The 18,982-nt window shown below is 45.4% G+C and overlaps 2 protein-coding genes across 4 annotated transcripts; both read left to right on the top strand.

Moving 5' to 3' along the window:
- Nucleotides 1–2,640: 2,640 nt before the first annotated feature.
- Nucleotides 2,641–13,253, top strand: RPP14 (ribonuclease P/MRP subunit p14). Of its 3 annotated transcripts, none has more exons than XM_038772926.1 (6): nucleotides 2,641–2,700; nucleotides 6,900–7,000; nucleotides 9,576–9,660; nucleotides 11,332–11,408; nucleotides 12,471–12,549; nucleotides 13,035–13,253. In XM_038772926.1, exons 2-6 carry the CDS (start codon nucleotides 6,915–6,917, stop codon nucleotides 13,089–13,091), a joined length of 384 nt encoding a protein of 127 aa, XP_038628854.1. In that variant the 5' UTR covers nucleotides 2,641–2,700; nucleotides 6,900–6,914; the 3' UTR covers nucleotides 13,092–13,253. The 3 variants fall into 3 exon arrangements, with proteins under 3 accessions (XP_038628854.1, XP_038628855.1, XP_038628856.1); XM_038772927.1 differs by lacking the exon at nucleotides 2,641–2,700 and adding an exon at nucleotides 2,709–2,781; XM_038772928.1 differs by lacking the exon at nucleotides 2,641–2,700 and adding an exon at nucleotides 2,805–2,961.
- On the top strand, nucleotides 13,097–13,737 carry HTD2 (hydroxyacyl-thioester dehydratase type 2). The gene has a single exon (XM_038772925.1). It carries the CDS (start codon nucleotides 13,142–13,144, stop codon nucleotides 13,667–13,669), a length of 528 nt encoding a protein of 175 aa, XP_038628853.1. The 5' UTR covers nucleotides 13,097–13,141; the 3' UTR covers nucleotides 13,670–13,737.
- Nucleotides 13,738–18,982: the final 5,245 nt, after the last annotated feature.

Genomic DNA, 18,982 nt, shown 5'->3' with positions numbered 1-18,982 from the left:
GATTTTTGAGGAGGGGAGTAACATGCCCAGAGCGTTTCTGCACAAAGATGATCCAGGCAGCAGCGTGAAGTATAGATTGAAGTGGGGAGAGACAGGAGGATGGGAGATCAGAGAGGAGGCTGATGCAGTAATCCAGTCGGGATAAGATGAGAGATTGAACCAGCAGGGTAGCAGTTTGGATGGAGAGGAAAGGGCGGATCTTGGCGATATTGCGGAGGTGTGACCGGCAGGTTTTGGTGACGGATTGGATGTGAGGGGTGAACGAGAGAGCGGAGTCGAGGACGACACCAAGGTTGCGGGCTTGTAAGACGGGAAGGATGGTAGTGCCAACAACAATGATGGGAAAGTCAGGGAGAGGGCAGGGTTTGGGAGGGAAGATAAGGAGTTCAGTCTTGGACATATTGAGTTTTAGATGGCGGGCAGACATCCAGATGGAGATGTCTTGAAGGCAGAAGGAGACACGAGCCTGAAGGGAGGGAGAGAGAGCAGGGGCAGAGATGTAGATTTGGGTGTCATCAGCGTAGAGAGGATAGTTGAAGCCGTGGGAGCAAATGAGTTCACCAAGGGAGTGAATGTAGATAGAGAACAGAAGGGGACGTTCCCATCATTTAGTACAGTGCTCCAAACACAGTAAGCACTTAATAAATAATTATTTCTATCATTACTAGTTCCACCGAATGTTCTCAATACTCTTTATTCTTTCAAAAATAATGAATTAAGAGGCCCAGTTGGTCTGACAACTCATAAAGCCACTCTAATTTGCTTAGAAGAAATAAGAGGGTGATGAAAATCTTTATAGGAAAGCAACAATCAGGAGACGTGAATTCCCGGATGAGAAGAGCTTTAGGATGTGCTTTAAGACCACATAAGCCCATTCATTCATTCATTCAATCATATTTATTGAGTGCTTACTGTGTGCAGAGCACTATACTAAGCGCTTGGGAAGTACAAGTTGGCAACATATAGAGACGGTCCCTATCCAACAATGGGCTCACAGTCTAGAAGGGGGAGACAGACAACAAAACAAAACATGTACACAGGTGTCAAAGTCGTCAGAACAAATAGAATTAAAGCTAGATGTATATCATTAACAAAATAAATAGAATAGTAAATATGTACAAGTAAAATAGAGTAATAAATCTGTACAAATATATATACAAGTGCTGCGGGTAGGGGAAGGAGGTAAGGCGGGGGGATGGGGAGGAGTGGAGCCCAGAGACAGAAATGCCCAATGACAAGGATGGGGAGTGGGTGCATCACCACTGCATTTTCTATTTCTGAGCATACTGCAAAGATAAAAGGCAGGTGCAGAATCAGAAAAATATATAGTCACCTTAGAGCACGTGTATTCATTCAATTGCTTTTATTGAGCACTTACTGTGTACTGTACTAAGAGCTTGGAAAGTACAATACAGCAATAGAGACAATCCCTGCCCACAACAGGCTCACAGACTAGAAGGAGTGGAGGCAGGAATCAATACAAGTAAACAGGCGTCAATATAAATAAATAGAATTATAGATATATACAAATATATATAAGTGCTATGAGGCGGGAGAAGAGCAAAGGGAGCAAGTCAAGTGACGCGGAGTGGGGGGAGCTGAGGAAAAGCAGGGCTTAGTCTGGGAAGGCCTCTTGGAGGAGGTGTGCCTTCAGTAGGTCTTATATAGGCCCACTTTTATTTTGATGTGTATATGCCCCTGTGCATGTGAGGACAGGGAATGTGTCTTGCTTCTGTTACACTCTCCCAAGTGCTTAGTATAGTGCTCTGCAATCAATCAATGGGTAGAAAAGCAGCGTGGTTTAGTGGGAAGAGGATGGGCTTGGGAGTCAGGGGTCGTGGGTTCAAATCCCAGCTCCGCTACTTTTCAGCTATGTAACTTTGGGCAAGTCACTTCACTTCTCTGTGCCTCAGTTACTTCATCTGGAAAATGGGGACTAAGACTGTGAGCCCCACCTGATTTGTGTTGTATTATTAACAAGTGCCATTATTATTGTTATTTTTTTTGTATTTGTTAAGCATTTACTATGTGCCAAGCACTGTTCTAAGCACTGGGGTTATTTGGTGCACAATAAATATCAATGATAATCTTGTGCATACCCGCGCGTATGTACCCCAAACACCCGCATATATTCCTTTTGGCCCGGGACATACACTGGGGGGCCAGGATGCCTTTTTATTGATCAGCGCTTAGAACAGTGCTTGGCACATAGTAAGCGCTTAACAAATACCATTATTATTATTATGTGATGATGACGATGGTACTTGTTAAGCGCTTACTATGTGCCAAGCACCGTTCTAAGCAGTGGGGTAGATAGCTACAAGGTGATCAGGTTGTCCCACGTGGGGCTCACAGTCTTAGTCCTCATTTTACAGATGAGGGAACTGAGGCCCAGGGAAGGGAAGTGACTCGCCCAAGGTCACACAGCTGATAAGCGGCGGGGGCGAAATTAGAACCCACGACCTCGGACTCCCAAGCCCGGGCTCTTTCCCCTAAGACTTCAATTTCCCTCCTCCCTGTTCCTCCGAAAATGCCACTCCCACAAGCAAACGCATTGAGCATTGCGCATGCGCATGCTCACGGTCCTCCCCCCCCCCCCCGCCCTTCCCAGCCCATTGCTTCGCGCGCGACATCGTACGTCCTACGTCTTTACGTCCTACATCGCGTGCTTTTCGGAGCCGAGCGCCTAGCTCTTGTCAGGTGAGTGAGGTAGTTGGGTGTCGTTGGGGGCTCCTGGGGTAGGATCCCGAAGGAATGGCCGCGTTTCCCCCTGGAAAAGAGGTAGGGAAAGTGAGAGGAGAGGGTCGGGAAAAAATCCGCATCTCCCCTCTGAGTCCAGACCATTGTTCTGCGTCTCGACCCGGCCTCACGCGTGTCAAAAATCTGAGGAATGGCTTCCTAAATAACTACTCCTTCACGTTACTGGGACTCTGGAGATCCAGACTCCGCCTGGGGGGAGAGGTAAATTTGTTGGGGAAAGGCTTCCTAATATAGAGTGAAGAGGAATGTTATACCATTAACCAGTCAGTGATGTTTATTGAGCGCTTATTGTGTGAAGAGCGCTCGGAAGAGTACAGTACAACCCAGTTGGTGGACACGTTCCCTGCCCCCACCGATTAAGCGGCTTCGCTAATTTCCGTTTTTTTCCCGTGAGCGGGATGCAGCTATCAGCGTCAAGCCAGCGTTTTCCCAAGCTGCGTTTATCAGGACCCCGTGAGTTGGTCAGATATCCAGATTTTTAATAATGATAATAATAATGATAGCATTTGTTAAGTGCTTACTATGTGCAAAGCGCCGGGGGATACAAGGTGATCAGGTTGTCCCATGTGGGGCTCACAGTCTTAATCCCCATTTTACAGATGAGGTAACTGAGGCTCAGAGAAGTTAAGTGACTTGCCCAAGGTCACACAGCAGACATGTGGCGGAGCCGGGATTAGAACCCATGACCTCTGACTCCCAAGCCCGGGCTCTTTCTCACCCTGGACTCCAGACCCGGGGTGGAGGCTTATCCGAAATGGTTTGCTGCTACAGCTATAATCCAGCTTTTGATATTGGAGTCAATCAATCAATTGTATTTATTGAGCACTTACTGTGTGCAGAGCACTGTACTAAGCGCTTGGGAAGTACAAGTTGGCAACATATAGAAACGGTCCCTACCCAACAGTGGGCTCACAGTCTAGAAGGGGGAGACAGAGAACAAAACCAAACACATTAACAAAATAAAATAAATAGAATAGATATGTACAAGTAAAATAAATAGAGTAATAAATATGTACACACATATATACAGGTGCTGTAGGGAAGGAGGTAAGACAGGGGGATGGAGGGGGGACGAGGGGGAGAGGAAGGAGAGGGCTCAGTCTGGGAAGGCCTCCTGGAGGAGGTGAGCTCTCAGTAGGGCCTTGAAGGGAAGAAGAGAGCTAGCTTGGTGGATGGGCAGAGGGAGGGCATTCCAGGCCAGGGGGATGATGTGGGCTGGGGGTTGACGGTGGGACAGGCGAGAACGAGGGACGGTGAGGAGATTAGCGGCAGAGGAGCGGAGGGTGCGGGCTGGGTTGTAGAAGGAGAGAAGGAAGGTGAGGTAGGAGGGGGCGAGGTGATGGAGAGCCTTGAAACTGAGGGTGAGGAGTTTCTGCCTGATGTGCAGATTGATTGATAGCCACTGGGGATTTTTGAGGACCACTGACTAAGAGCCCACCTGGGGCGATGTCCTACACAGACTCCTTCTTTGCTGGAAGAAAAAAAAAATGGGGCTCCCTAGATCCTCAGAGCAATGTCAGAAATAACACCAGGACCAGGGAGTGATGGCATTTGCAAGCCAGAAAAAAAGGCTATACATCATGCTCAGGTAGAGCATGAGTTTATTTTTTAATGTTTTTATTTCTTTATTTTATTGTTTGTATTCATTATCATTCATTCATTTAGTCGTATTTATTGAGTGCTTACTGTGCACAGAGCACTGTCCTAAGCGCTTGGGAAGTACAAGTCGGCAACATATAGACTGTACCTACCCAACAACAGGCTCACAGTCTAGAAGACTATATTTTGTATTTTGTACTCTCCCAAGCTCTTAGAATAGTGCTCTGCACACAGGAAGTACTCAATACGATTGAATGAATAAAAAATCTGATGAATGCCTCTTGGCCATTTTGATTTTAGGCTTACAGTTGGATGGCAGTCATGGTCAGGAGTTGGAATGTCCTCGCCCCACCTCCGAACTTCCCATGGCTGTACTTACATTCAAATCCCTCCTGCAATTCCACCTCCTGTACCGAGCTTTCCCCAATTAATTTCCCATCACCCTGAGCCTCATATCCCTTCAGCTAACTCTAGAACTTTTAAACTTGTTTGCACCTCCTTAGCACTCATGTATGGCTGCTATATTTAGTTTGGACCTCTCTAAAAAATGCTTTTATATTTGTCTTTTAGTTGTAGCTCCACTGTGGGCAGGGGGCATGTCATTTCATTATTCTATACTTTCCAAGTTCATTCATTCAGTTGTATTTATTGAGCACTTACTGTGTGCAGAGCACTGCACTAAGTGCTTGGAACAGTACAGTACAACAGTAAACACATGTTCTGTGCCCACAACGAGCTTACAGTCCAGAGGATGAAGCCATCCACTTCTGCGTCAAACAGAAACTCCTTGCACTTGGCTTTAAAGCACTTAATCACCTTGCTCCCTCCTATCTTACCTTGCTGATCTATGACAACCCAGCCCCAAAATAACTTTGCTCCTCTAATGCCAACCTACTCTCTGTACCTCACTGTTGTCTATCTTGCTGCCAACTCCTTGCCCACATCCTGCCTTTGACTTGGAACTCCCTCCCCATTCATATACCCTCATGAGACTGAGCCCCACGTAGGACAGGGACTCCGTCCAACCCAATTTGCTTGTATACTCTCCAGCACTTAGTATAGTGCCTGGCACATGGTAAGTGCTTAACAAATACCATAATCATTATTATTATATCTGACAGTGACTCTCCCCACTTTCAAAGCCTTTCTAAATTACATTGCCTCAAAGAAGCCTTTCCCAGCTAAGCCCTCATTTCCTCTTCTCCCACTCCCTTCTGCATCACCCTTGCCCTGGGATTTGCCCGCTTTATTCACCCCACCCTCGGCCGCCTAGCACCTATGTACATATCAATAATTTACATATTTATATTAATGGCTGTCTCCTCCTCTAGACTGTCAGCTCCTTGTGGGAAGGGAGCGTGTCTATCAACTCTGTTATATTGTGCTCTCCCAAGCACGCAGTAAGCGCTCAAGAAATACAATTGATTAATTGAAGGTTGGCAAAATACGGGAGAAGTTGGAGGCAGGAAGACTAGTAAGGAGGCCGATAATAATAATAAATGTGGTATTTAAGTGCTTACTATATGCCAAGCACTGTACTAAGTGCTGGGATAAATATGAAATCATCAGGTTCCACATGGGGCTCACAGTGTAAGTATGAGGGAGAACAGATGAGGGAACTGAAGCCCAGAGAAGTTAAATGACATAGCAGGTGTAAATCATTGAACTGGGATTAGAATCCAGAACCTCTGACTCTAGGGCCCATGCTCTTTCCATTAGATCCCACTATTTTTAGTAGCTGGTGCAGTAGTCTAGTTGGTAGATAACCAAAGATTAAACAAGGGTGATAATTATGAGTACAGAGGAAAGGAAGGATCTGGGAAATACTGTGGGGGAAAATACGACAGATTTAGTGAAAGGCAGAATGTGAGAGCTAAAAGACAGAGTGAATTGAGAAATTACTTCAGACCCCACTAGCCACACCTCCTTCCCTCCCCTTCTGTGGATGCTCTCCGCTGGTAAACCAACCCGACTTCTTGCCACCTGGGGCAAGGAGGTGGGTTTGGGACTCTAGTAACTTCTTCCTACTACCCCCCAGCATGGCTGATGGCCATAGTTGTGCACAGTAGTATCTTGCTTGTCATACAAGCATTAAAAAAAAACCCAAAAAAGAATCTTGAACATGTAGGGACCAAGTGCATATTTATAATGCTATTTGCTCATGTGATTGTACTGTGTTTTTGCTTAACTTATGGATCTTGGGAATTCCCGTGCATTGTTTCTACCGTCATTTTGGGGTTGTTAAGCATTGAAACTACCGTCATTTCTTTTGTTGTGCTCTTGAAGAATCTGGAAATATGGGGAGATGATTTTACAGTAACCATTGTTTCAAGGGAAACTAATGGGACAGGGGCTACTTGTTTCAAAGGTACCACTGTGACTGACGTTTTTATGTCAACCACTATTAGAATGCTCCTTAACCATGCCACACATGATTTTATTGTATTAAACACTGAGGTTGCACAGACACAAAGTATTTCTGTCTAAAACTTGGAATTTCATCTTGAATTGTCCTTGCTGTGTTTTGATTCTTGTTATAGGTCTAATCGACTAGTATGAAAAACAAGGTGCTCCCAGGTACTGCATTTGAAAGAATAGTGTACAAGAATCCATCCGAGTACCATTACATGAAGGTTCAACTGTAAGTTTCTTTTTCCAAACGTTATTTTGTGCCTGTGCGTGGACTCCATCCCCTCTCACTTATTAAAAACATTTGCTTCCGTCCTTCCCTCCCTTCCTGTCCACTGTCCTCCGGCTCCTTCCATTTCTGCTTCCTTAACATGCCCAAGTGTATCGCATACTAAAAACACCTTCTTAGGATCCCACTGCTCCCATTCATGTCTAAAGTCCTTTGGGCTGCACCTGCTGCTCTCATTTCCTCTCCACCAAATCTGGACTCACTGATGCAATCTGGATTTCTCCTTGTCTTTTGGCATTTTGAGCATTTTCCTGCACTGCAGTGCCCCAGATCTCGATACCTGGCTAACAGAATATTAGGAGAATGTTACCCTCCCTCATTTATGATTTGGGAGTTGGAGCAGAGCACAGGGGTAAACCTCCAGAAGGCTTTTATAACCTTGTCTCTTAGAGCCGATCAGTCAGTGATCATATTTGAGTGCTTACTGTGTAGTAATAATAATAGTTGTATTTGTTAAGTGCTTACTGTGTGCCATGCACTGTACTTAAGCACTGAAGTGGATACAGGCAGATTGGGGTGGACACAGTTCCTGTCCCACGTGGAACTCACAGTTTCAATCCCCATTTTCCAGATGAGGTGACTGAGGCACAGAGAAGAGAAGTGACTTGCCCAAGGTCACACAGCAGACAACTGGCAGAGCAGGTATTAGAACCCATGACCTTTGGACTCCCAGGCCTGTGTCCAATCGGATCATCTTGTTTCTACCACAGCACTTGTTATTAACATTAACCAGATGCCAGGCTAGGGGCTTTTAGGAAGCCTTGATTTTAAGGCATTTCACCAACTCTCGCCTTACTACCTCTGCTTTTCACGTACACTTCAGCTTGCACTCTTCACTCCCTCCAGACCTCACTCTCAACCCACCCACCTGCCTGAACCCCGCCCTCCTGAAACCTAGCACTGTGGCCTAGTGGATAAAGCACAGGCCTTGGGAATCAGAGGACCTGGGTTCTAATCCCAGCTCTGCCACTTACCTGCTGTGTGATCTTGGACAAGTCACTTTACTTCTCTGTGCCTCAGTTCCCTCATCCACAAAATGGAGATTCAGTAGCTATTCTTTCTGCTACTTAGATTGTGAGCCCCATGCGGGACCTGATTATCTTGTATCTGCCCCAGTCCTTTCTCCAATGCTTGGTACATAGGAGTGCTTAACAAATGCCACAATTATTATTATTATCATCATCATTATTATTATTACCCATACCACTTATAGATACATGTCGATTATGTAATCCACTTGTTTCTTTGATTATTAATGTAACTACTTATTATGTTTTAATATGCCATATTTACTTGCATAGTTGCCTCCATCGCATAGTCTCTCCTTTGCCCCTTATACTTGAGGAGGAAAAAGATTATTTTTCTAAGTACTGATAAATGCGTGTGCCAGGGCAGGAAAAGGAGTAGGGTCAGAATGCTGAAGATACAGGCTCTGGGCCCCAGAGTTTTGGGAAACGCGCGTGCAGCTGGGGTGGGAATGTCGCTCCCGAACTCTTGGTAGGAAGCAGCAAAGCATTGTGGCCTAATGGATAGAGCACGGGCCTGGGAGTCGGAAAGACCTGGATTCTAATCCTGGCTTCGCCACTTGTCTGCTTTGTGAGACCTTGGGCAAGTCACTTAACTTCTCTGTACCTCAGTTACCTCATCTGTAACATGGTGATTAAGACTGAGCCCCATGTGGGACGGGGACTGTGTCCAACCTGATTATCTTGTATCTACCCCAGTGCTTAGTAGGGTTCTTAACACATAGTGAGTGCATAATGAATACCACAATTATTATTATTATTATTAGGAAGAGGAAAAGTGGGTCAGGGAGAGGTTACTCTAATTCATTGAGTGCTTGAAGCACATGGGAGAGTCCTGTGGGAGTAATTGTGGTATTTGCTAAGCACTGTGCTAAATGCTGAGGTAAAAGTACTACAATCAGATCAGACACAGTCTCTGTCTCACCTGGGGCTCACAGTCTAAGGGGAAGGGAGAATGGGTATTTAATCCCATTTTACAGATGAGGATACTAAAGTACAGGGAAGTTAAATGACTTATCCAAGGTTACCCAACAGGCAAATGGTGGAGCCATGATTAGAACTCTGGTGTCCTGGCTCCCAGTCCTGGATTATTTCCCTTAGCTTGCAAAGTAAGAGGTGCAGTCTCAGATACTCTTATCTTTCTCTTCCTTCTCCCCTCCTTTTCTCCTTTCTCCTTTTTTCTCCATCCCTGCTCCCCTTGTTGCTAGACTTAATTCCCTGTTAGTTCCTCTCCTTTTGGGGGGGTTGCAGAAATTAAGCAGAAATTGGTGCAGTTATGTGAGTAAATATGGTAATCTTGCTATTACCATTATCTGTATTTTTCTGTCTGCTTCCCTCATTAGATTGTAAATAAGTTCCTCTTTCCTAGTTATTATACTCCTCCCAGCACCTAGTATATATAGAGAAGGTGGTGAATGAATATATAAAATGCTTAACAACCCCAAAATGAAGCGAGTCCAATGAGTTTAACATCTAAAAATTTTTCTTTTCAGAGAATTTAGAGACAGTGGTGCCAGGCTGAGTGCTGCACAATTCAAGCAACTTATTATTTCATCCCTAAAAGGAGTGTTTGGGGAGGTATGTGATCTCTAAATACTTTGTTACATTAGACATCAGTAGAATCGGGGCCAGCTCAAGATGTTTTGGAACCTCAGGCAAAAAGGTTGAATCACAAGGCAAGAAGTAGAGATCAGAAAGGGGAAGGAGGTGGCTTCTCTGAAGGCAAGTGCCTAGTTTGCTCCTACGGTAGAGCCAGCCCTTAGTAGGATCTTTGTAAATATAGGGAAGAGGATGGTTCTTCACTCTTGGACTCTCCTAAGCACTTAGTACAGTGCTTTATACACAGTAAGTGCTCAATAAACCCCAATGATTAATTGATTGCATTGAACTTGACTCTTGACCCTTGGACATTTGATACTTGCCCCAACCCCACCACACTTATGTACTTATTTTTAAATTATGTATTATAAATTGTTTATATTAAGGTCTCTCCCCTTCTCTAAACTGTAACCTTATTATGGACAGGGAATGTGTCTATTAATTCTGTTGTGTTGTACTCTCCCAAGATGTTAGTACAGTGCTCTGCACATTGTAAGCACTCAATAAATACCATTGATTGAGTCCAGATTTTGTATGGCATGTAAGGGAAGCTTTGTGGGGTGGACTGGGGCAAAGGTGTAGCCAGCAGAGGTCATCATTAGTTTTTGTTCTAGTTTGTCCCATTCAACCCTGAGTATGTGGTAGAACTGATCTGGACAGGGGCAATTAGAATGACTTGTCATACCACTTTATTTGGAAAGACTGGGGACAGAGATGGTTAAACCTGAGAGAAACTCAGAGCTGAGAGGCCAGTGGGGGAAAGGTGACTTGGAGCCTCCCAGCTCTGAGTTCCACATGGTTCTTCAGTATCAGGCCCAACCTTGGGGAATGTGGACAATCACAGCAGGCCTTCTTTGGGGTGCAGGAGACCCACAGTGTAGTCTAAAACAATTAGAGTGTGGATCAGAGGAGGCTGTGTGTCCAAAACCAGGCTCCAGGCTAGGAACTCTTATATAGTAGCACAATGCGACCGTCTTCCCTTTGGGCTGTCGCTGGAGTTCTGCGAATTGGGGCCCCAAGAAGCTCCTCTCAAAGAGTGGCTGAGAAGTCATGTTTGTCCTTTCAATTTTCTATGGGTTGGGGAGTATTTAGCTGCAACAGCAGGCTCGGAACCAGCATCTAGCCATGCAGGTGCTGGCAGGAGAGGCCTTAGCCTCTTGTTTCTTCATTATATTATTGGACCTGAGGGCCTCCGCTTTCAGAGTGGGGCAGGTGGTGGGGAAGGTTGGGGGTGCTATTGCCACTGTACAAATCCTTCAAATGGAGACGGAGATGGGGAGAGGTAGGAGCAGTAGAAAGAGATGGGGATGTGGTTGTGGGAGAAGCGTGTCTGAGGATACAAATGAGTGAGCAGAAGAGGGGACATACGGTATGTCCATATATATATATATAGCTATATGCATATAGCTCTTGATTGAACATGGTACTACTGAAGGCAAACAATCCATATGTCTGTTGAGGTTTGATTAAAAAGACAGACCTCTCCCCACCACCTTAGCTGTATTGTGTCTTCTTACTCTTGTCTTTCCCTCCAGGTCTCTGGTTGTCAATGTGTCTTGCACCCAGATGAATCTTGGTTTTGTGTTTGTTCAGGTGTTTTTTGCTAGTTCCTGTTAATGGTCTAATAATAGCACTATTTTTTCTGCTTAGGTTGGTGCTGCCTTGCCCTTGGATATCCTGACATATGAAGCGAAGACTTTATCGGCCATATTGAGAGTCAGTAGTAGGTATGAATCGTGTTACTCATTCCACAGATGTAGGGTGAATGATAGTTATCAGATGATGCCCCAAAAGGCAAGTTGGTTTGGTGGTAACAGCACTGAGCTAAGAATCACTTAGCCTCCTTATGTGTTGGCTTTTTCATCAATAAAATGGAGGCACTTCATTCAGTCGTATTTATTGAGTGCTTACTGTGTGCAGAGCAATAGTACCTCTCCCTTCTTATTTAACTTAGGGGGGTAATGAGGGCAAATGAAGTAATTGGTGTGAAAGTGCTTTGGAAAATAAAAGTACACTGTAAATTCAAGATCGTGGTTTGTATTAATGCCGCAGAAAAGTTGCTGTTCAGTAGGAATGGTTGATCTGACTCGCACAGGAGTTACTAATAATCAATCCTTATTTGACTTATTGCCCCATTGTTGCCTCTTCTCCATTCCCTCTCACTGCCACCCACCTGTCATCTGACAAAGGCCCTAAGCCCAGGCATGTATTGAACACCTGCTGTGATCAGAAACACCTGGATGGAAAGGATTTGGCAACTTTTAAGAAACTCACAATCTAAAAAGGATAGATAAATATCCTTATACCCTTATTATTTCCTCAGTCAGTAGTTTATATTCATTCAATTCATTCAATCAGTGTCTTTCTCTGTAGACTGTAAGCTCCTTGTGGGCAGGGGTCACATCAACCAGCTCTGTTATACTGTACTGTCCCAAGTGCTCTGCACACAGCGATCAGTAGATGCCATTGATTGATTGTCTTACATGAGCACAGTTTGTATTTTGTGCAAAGCACTGTATGATGCCATTTCTTTCTAGAGCTGGGAGCCCTTGACAAACTTACAAATGTATAAATTGTTGAGTTTGTGGTGCTGTGACCTCCTCTAGTTGGGAGCGCAGTATTACTTAGTGTAATAAGTGGTCATACTTAGTCATGTCAGTGTCCCTGTCAGTATGAATTGTCTGCCAGAACCTCTTAGGCTTAAATTAATGCATGCTTCATAGTAGCAAAGCAGAAATACATCTTTGTTTAGCTCTAATTTTTCTTTCTTTAAAAAAAAAAAAAAACAGTGGTCTTGTCAGATTGTGGAGTTCTCTCACTCTTCTGGGATCATACCAGGGCAGAAAATGTGCCTTCAGAGTGATACAGGTAAAGTCTACACTTTCAGACATTATTGGCCATTTTGAGAGATGCAAAAGCTGCTTAAGAACTTTTCTGTGGGTACATCCAAACCATTTGTGCTCCCTTATATGAAATATCTAAACTGGGTTTTTATTCTTTTTAAGGGCATTTCATTCTTGCCCTGTTTTTAAGAGGAAAAGATAACTTCAGTGCTAGTGTTTTCTGCCTGGGAGAGTGCTAGGCTTATATATTTCTTTCCCTCTCCTCCTCCCCAGTGCCTCCAACTGAAATAAAGCAGCTCCACTTGAAAGCCTTTCTAAGTATCACACCAGAGCCCAGTGCCCATTCCACTGAAATACTTTGAGGTAGTTTGGCACTTACTGTATTCGATAGCTGAGTAAGATTTCCCTGGCTTTTGACAGGGTCTGTAATTGGAAAAATGGTGCCCCTCTTTATGTATTTTTTCCCCCTTCACATTACTGCCTTCACTTATTTTGCTTTCTCTTTACCAGGTTTCTCCGTTTCTTCTTGCATTATCTGGTAATAGTAGAGAACTGGCGTTGGCCTAAATAGTCCCCTGAACTAACAGGCTGCAGCTCCGGTCCATTAACGCTTAGAGATGATCCTGATGGTTTTCGGTCACAGAATTCTGAGGGGAGTGTTTCAGAGAAATGGTTGTCATAGCCTGACTAAACAAAGCGCCATCTGTTTTTTCCCCTTGAAGCAACATTTTCAAAACTTGCATGTGCAGGTTGGAGACCGGGCTGAACTCACCAAGACCTTTACCCAGAGAGATGTTGTTACGTTTTCAGAATTAACGGGGGATGACAACCCATTGCACTTAAGTGAAGAGTTTGCAAAACAGACGAAGTTTGGAAAGATCATTGTGCATGGAGTTTTGATCAATGGACTTATTTCTGCTGTGCTGGGAACTAAAATGCCTGGGCCGGGCTGTGTATTTCTTTCACAGGAAATTAGCTTCCCAGCCCCTTTATATGTTGGAGAAGAAGTCTTAGCTGCTGCAGAAGTGAAGAAACTGAAGCGATCCATTGCTTTCATTTCAGTGTCTTGCTCTGTAGTTGAAAGTAGAAAGATCGTAATGGAAGGCCTGGTTAAAGTTATGGTCCCAGAACGTCTAGTCTCTTGAAAGCACATTCTAGAATAAATATTTTTTGTGTATGCAAATTAGTTCCAACTGGAGAAAAAGGGTTCTTTTTTTCTAATCAAATGCTGAGGGTAACACATTTTGCAATGTTTGGGAAGATAGTTGGAGATTTTACAAAACTCCTTCATTTCTGTCATCAACATGAATTGTGTTTCCTAGTATTTAATTGTTGTCATCAATCAACTGATGGCGGAACACTGTAGTAAGCCCTTGGAAAGGTACAGTCCAATAGAATTGGTAGACACGATCTCTGCCCACAAGAAGTTTATGGCCTACAGGACTGTAGACTGCCAATAGAACTTCTAGACCATTAGCCTGTTGTTGGGTAGGGACCGTCTCTATATGTTGATGATTTGTACTTCAAGTGCTTTGTACAGTGCTCTGCACACAGTAAGTGCTCAATAAATAATAATAATAATAGCATTTATTAAGCTCTTACTATATGCAAAGCACTGTTCTAAGCACTGGGAAGGTTACAAGGTGATCAGGTTGTCCTACGGGGGGCTCACAGTCTTAACCCCCATTTACAGATGAGGGAACTGAGGCCCAGAGAAGTTAAGTGACTTGCCCAAAGTCACACAGCTGGCAGTTGCTGGAGCTGGGATTTGAACCCATGACCTCTGACTCCAAATAATAATAGTAATGGTATTTAAGCGCTTACTATGTGCCAAGCACTGTTCTAAGCACTGGGGAGGTTAGAAGGTGATCAGGTTGTCCCACGGGGGGCTCACAGTTTTAATTCCCATAAAGTACCACCAAGTACATTCTCTTGGAGCTACTTTACTGGGCCTCTTCAGAACAGCTTCCTGGGACTCAATTTCACTCATTCATTCATTCAGTCGTTTTTATTGAGCACTTACTGTGTGAAGAGCACTGTACTAAGCGCTTGGGAAGTACAAGTTGGCAACATATAGAGACGGTCCCTATCCAACAGTGGGCTCACAGTCTAGAAAGGTGAGACAGAGAACAAAACAAAACATATTAACAAAATAAAATAAATAGAATAAATATGTACAAATAAAATAGAGTAATAAATACATACAAATATATATACAGGTGTTGTGGGAAGAGGAAGGAGGTAAGGCGGGGGGATGGGGAGAGGAAGGAGGGGGTTCAATCTGGGAAGGCCTCCTGGAGGAGGTGAGCTCTCAGTAGGGCCTTGAAGGGAGGAAGAGAGCTAGCTTGGTGGATGTGCGGAGGGAGGGCATTCCAGGCCAGGGGGATGATGTGGGCCAGGGGTCCACAGGAGGAGCTGTAATCACCACATCTCAGTCTTTTCCCATCACCACCCCAACTGTCCCCTCCCCCTGTATCACACCCTGTCAGCTCCCATTGAACCCCTCTTGACCCCATGTGCCCTCCTCTCCCCTGCCCCAACCAAATGTAGCCTGAAGACCCCCCACTCTATCATTCATTCATTCAATCATTTATTGAGCACTTACTGAGTGCAGAGCACTGTACTAAGTGCTTGGGAAAGTACAGTACAACAATGAATAGACACGTTCCCTGCCCACAATGAGTTTACAGTCTGGGGGGAGAGAGGCATTAATATAAAAAGATTACATGTACACAAGTGTTGTGGGGCTGGGAGGTGGGAAGAACCGAGGGAAGAAGTCAGGGTACGCAGAAGGGAATCTGTTCTCTATCCTAATCCAGGTTGTCCTCTCAGCCACCTCTGACACTGTGGACCGTACCCCCTCCCAAACCCCTCACCTCCACTCTTTCCTCCTGAAGTAACACTATCTAATCTTAGTTTTGTAGACACCGCCATTTCCTGGATTTCGTTCTACCTTCCCAGCCACTCTTTTCCCTCCAACTTGTAAATTATTTTGTTGGTGTGGACTGTCCCCATGGTGGATGGCTGGGTGAGTGTCCGTGTGTAAGTGTATACGTGTGGTCTTGCTTGGAAAGGGGATGATCGACTGAAGGCTGACCCCATGAAGACCCCATAGCTGGACCCGAACACCCAGAAAAGCCCCAAACACTTGGAGAAGCCCTGGCAGACGACCTGGAAACTGGGAGGAGCCCTGCCCCCCTGAAAGCTGAGAGTCAATAATCAATGGTGTTTATTGAGTGCTTACTATGTGCAGAACACCGTGCTAATCGCTTGGGAGAGTACAAAAGAATGGGTTAGCAGACATGTTCCCTTCCCATAAAGATCATCATTTATTCATTCATTCATTCAATCGTATTTATTGAGCGCTTACTGTGTGCAGAGCACTGTAGTAAGTGCTTGGGAAGTACAAGTTGGCAACATATATCGACAGTCCCTACCCAACAGCGGGCTCACAGTCTAGAAGGGGGAGACAGACAACAAAGCAAAACATTAACAAAATAAAATGAATAGTAAATATGTACAAGTAAAATAGAGAAATATGTGCAAACATAAAGGTGCTGTGGGGAGGGGAAGGAGGTAAGGCGGGGGGAGGGGGAGAGGAAGGAGGGGGCTCAGTCTGGGAAGGCCTCCTGGAGGAGGTGAGCTCTCAGTAGGGCTTTGAAGGGAGGAAGAGAGCTAGCTTGGCAGATGTGCAGAGGGAGGGCATTCCAGGCCAGGGGGAGGATGTGGGCCGGGGGTGGACGGCGGGACAGGCGAGAACGAGGCACAGTGAGGAGGTTAGGGGCAGAGGAGTGGAGAGTGCGGGCTGGGCTGTAGAAGGAGAGAAGGGAGGTGGGGTAGGAGGGGGTGAAGGTGATGGAGAGCCTTGAAGCCGAGAGTGAGAAGCTTTTGCCTGATGCGTAGGTTGATTGGTAGCCACTGGATATTTTTGAGGAGGGGAGTAACATGCCCAGAGCATTTCTGCACAAAGATGATCCGGGCAGCAGTGTGAAGTATAGATTGAAGTAGGGAGAGACAGGAGGATGCGGTAATCCAGTCGGGTTAGAATGAGAGATTGAACCAGCAGGGTAGCGGTTTGGATGGAGAGGAAAGGGCGGATCTTGGCAATGTTGTGGAGGTGAGACCGGCAGGTTTTGGTGATGGATTGGATGTGAGGGGTGAACGAGAGAGCGGAGTCGAGGATTCATTCATTCATTCAATCGTATTTATTGAGCGCTTACTGTGTGCAGAGCACTGTACTAAGCGCTTGGGAAGTACAAGTTGGCAACACATAGAGACGGTCCCTACCCAACAGTGGGCTCACAGTCTATTAGGGGGAGACAGAGAACAAAACAAAACATATTAACAAAATAAAATAGAGTAATAAATACGTACAAACATATATATACATATACAGGTATATACAGATGAGGTAACAGGCCCAGAGAAGTGACATAATAATAATAATGGCATTTATTAAGCGCTCACTATGTGCAAAGCACTGTTCTAAGCCCTGGGGAGGTTCCAAGGTGATCAGGTTGTCCTACGGGGGGGCTCACAGTCTTCATCCCCATTTTACAGATGAGGCAACAGAGGCCCAGAGAAGTTATGTGACTTGCCCAAAGGCACACAGCTGACAATAGAACAGTGCTTTGCACATAATAAACGCTTAATACATACCATCATCATCATCTTCATCAATTCCCCCTTCTAGACTGTGAGCCCACTGTTGGGTAGGGACTGTCTCTATATGTTGCCAACTTGTACTTCCCAAGCGCTTAGTACAGTGCTCTGCACACAGTAAGCGCTCAATAAATACGATTGAATGAATGAATCAATTGCTGGAGCCGGAATTTGAACCCATGACCTTTGACTCCAAAGCCCGGGCTCCTTCCACTGAGCCACGCTACTTCTCAAGACTAAGACTTTAAACCCCATGTGAGACAGGGACTGCCCAGCCTGATTACCTTTATCTGTCCCAGTGCTTAGAACAGGGTTGGGCACATAGTAAGCGCTCAACAAATACCACAATTATTATTATAATTGTTATTATTCACTCTTTAGTGGGCTCTGGCCCCAGAGGGTTAGCTGGGGGACTGGGCGGCTATTCTAGGCGGGACTGTCATGCAGTCAACCTCTAGACTTTAAGCTCGTTGTGGGCAGGGAATGCGTCTGTTATGTCGTACCCTCCCGAGCGCTTAGTGCAGTGCTCAGCACACAGTAAGTGCTCAATAAATACAATTGACTGGCTCTTTGGCGTTCTGTCCTGCCCCACGAATGACCTTGGGAGGGACCATGAGGGACTGTCTCTATATGTTGCCAACTTGGAATTCCCAAGTGCTCAGTACAGTGCTCTGCACACAGTAAGTGCTCAATAAATATGAATGAATGAATGAATGAACTGGGCACCTTCTGTCTAAAGCTCAGCAATAGGTACTTACTGTATGACAACAAGGTTGCGGGCTTGTGAGACAGGAAGGATGGTGAACTCGTCTTCCCTCCCAAACTGTGCCGTCTCCCTGACTTTCCCATCACTGTTGACGGCACTACCATCCTTCCCGTATCACAAGCCCGCAACCTTGGTGTCATCCTCAACTCCGTTCTCTCATTCACCCCTCACATTCAAGCCATCACCAAAACCTGTTGGTCTCAGCTCCGCAACATTGCCAAGATCCGCCCTTTCCTCTCCATCCAAACTGCTACCCTGCTCGTGCAAGCTCTCATCCTATCCCGTCTGGACTACTGCATCAGCCTCCTCTCTCATCTCCCATCCTCGTGTCTCTCCCCACTTCAATCCACACTTCATGCCGCTGCCCGGATTGTCTTTGTCCAGAAATGCTCTGGGCATGTTACTCCCCTCCTCAAAAATCTCCAGTGGCTACCAATCAATCTGCATATCAGGCAGAAACTCCTCACCCTCGGCTTCAAGGCTCTCCATCACCTCGCCCCCTCCTACCTCACCTCCCTTCTCTCCTTCTACAGCCCAGCCCGCACCCTCCGCTCCTCTGCCGCTTATCTCCTCACTGTGCCTCGTTCTCGCCTGTCCCGCCGTCAACCCCCGGCCCACGTCATCCCCCTGGCCTGGAATGCCCTCCCTCCCATCATCCGCCCTACTGAGAGCTCACCTCCTCCAGGAGGCCTTCCCAGACTGAGCCCCCTCCTTCCTCTCCCCCTCGTCCCCCTCTCCATCCACACCGTCTTACCTCCTTCCCTTCCCCACAGCACCGGTATATATGTATATATGTCCGTACATATTTATCACTCTATTTATTTATTTATTTATTTATTTATTTATTTATTTATTTATTTTACTTGTACATATATATTCTATTTATTTTATTTTGTTAATATGTTTTGTTTTGTTCTCTGTCTCCCCCTTCTAGACTGTGAGCCCACTGTTGGGTAGGGACTGTCTCTATATGTTGCCAACTTGTACTTCCCAAGCGCTTAGTACAGTGCTCTGCACACAGTAAGTGCTC

The sequence above is a fragment of the Tachyglossus aculeatus genome, chromosome X1, assembly GCF_015852505.1.
Source record: "Tachyglossus aculeatus isolate mTacAcu1 chromosome X1, mTacAcu1.pri, whole genome shotgun sequence".
Lineage (NCBI taxonomy): Eukaryota > Metazoa > Chordata > Mammalia > Monotremata > Tachyglossidae > Tachyglossus > Tachyglossus aculeatus.
Note: the sequence above shows the minus strand (reverse complement) of the source record. Positions and strands in the feature narration are given on the sequence as shown.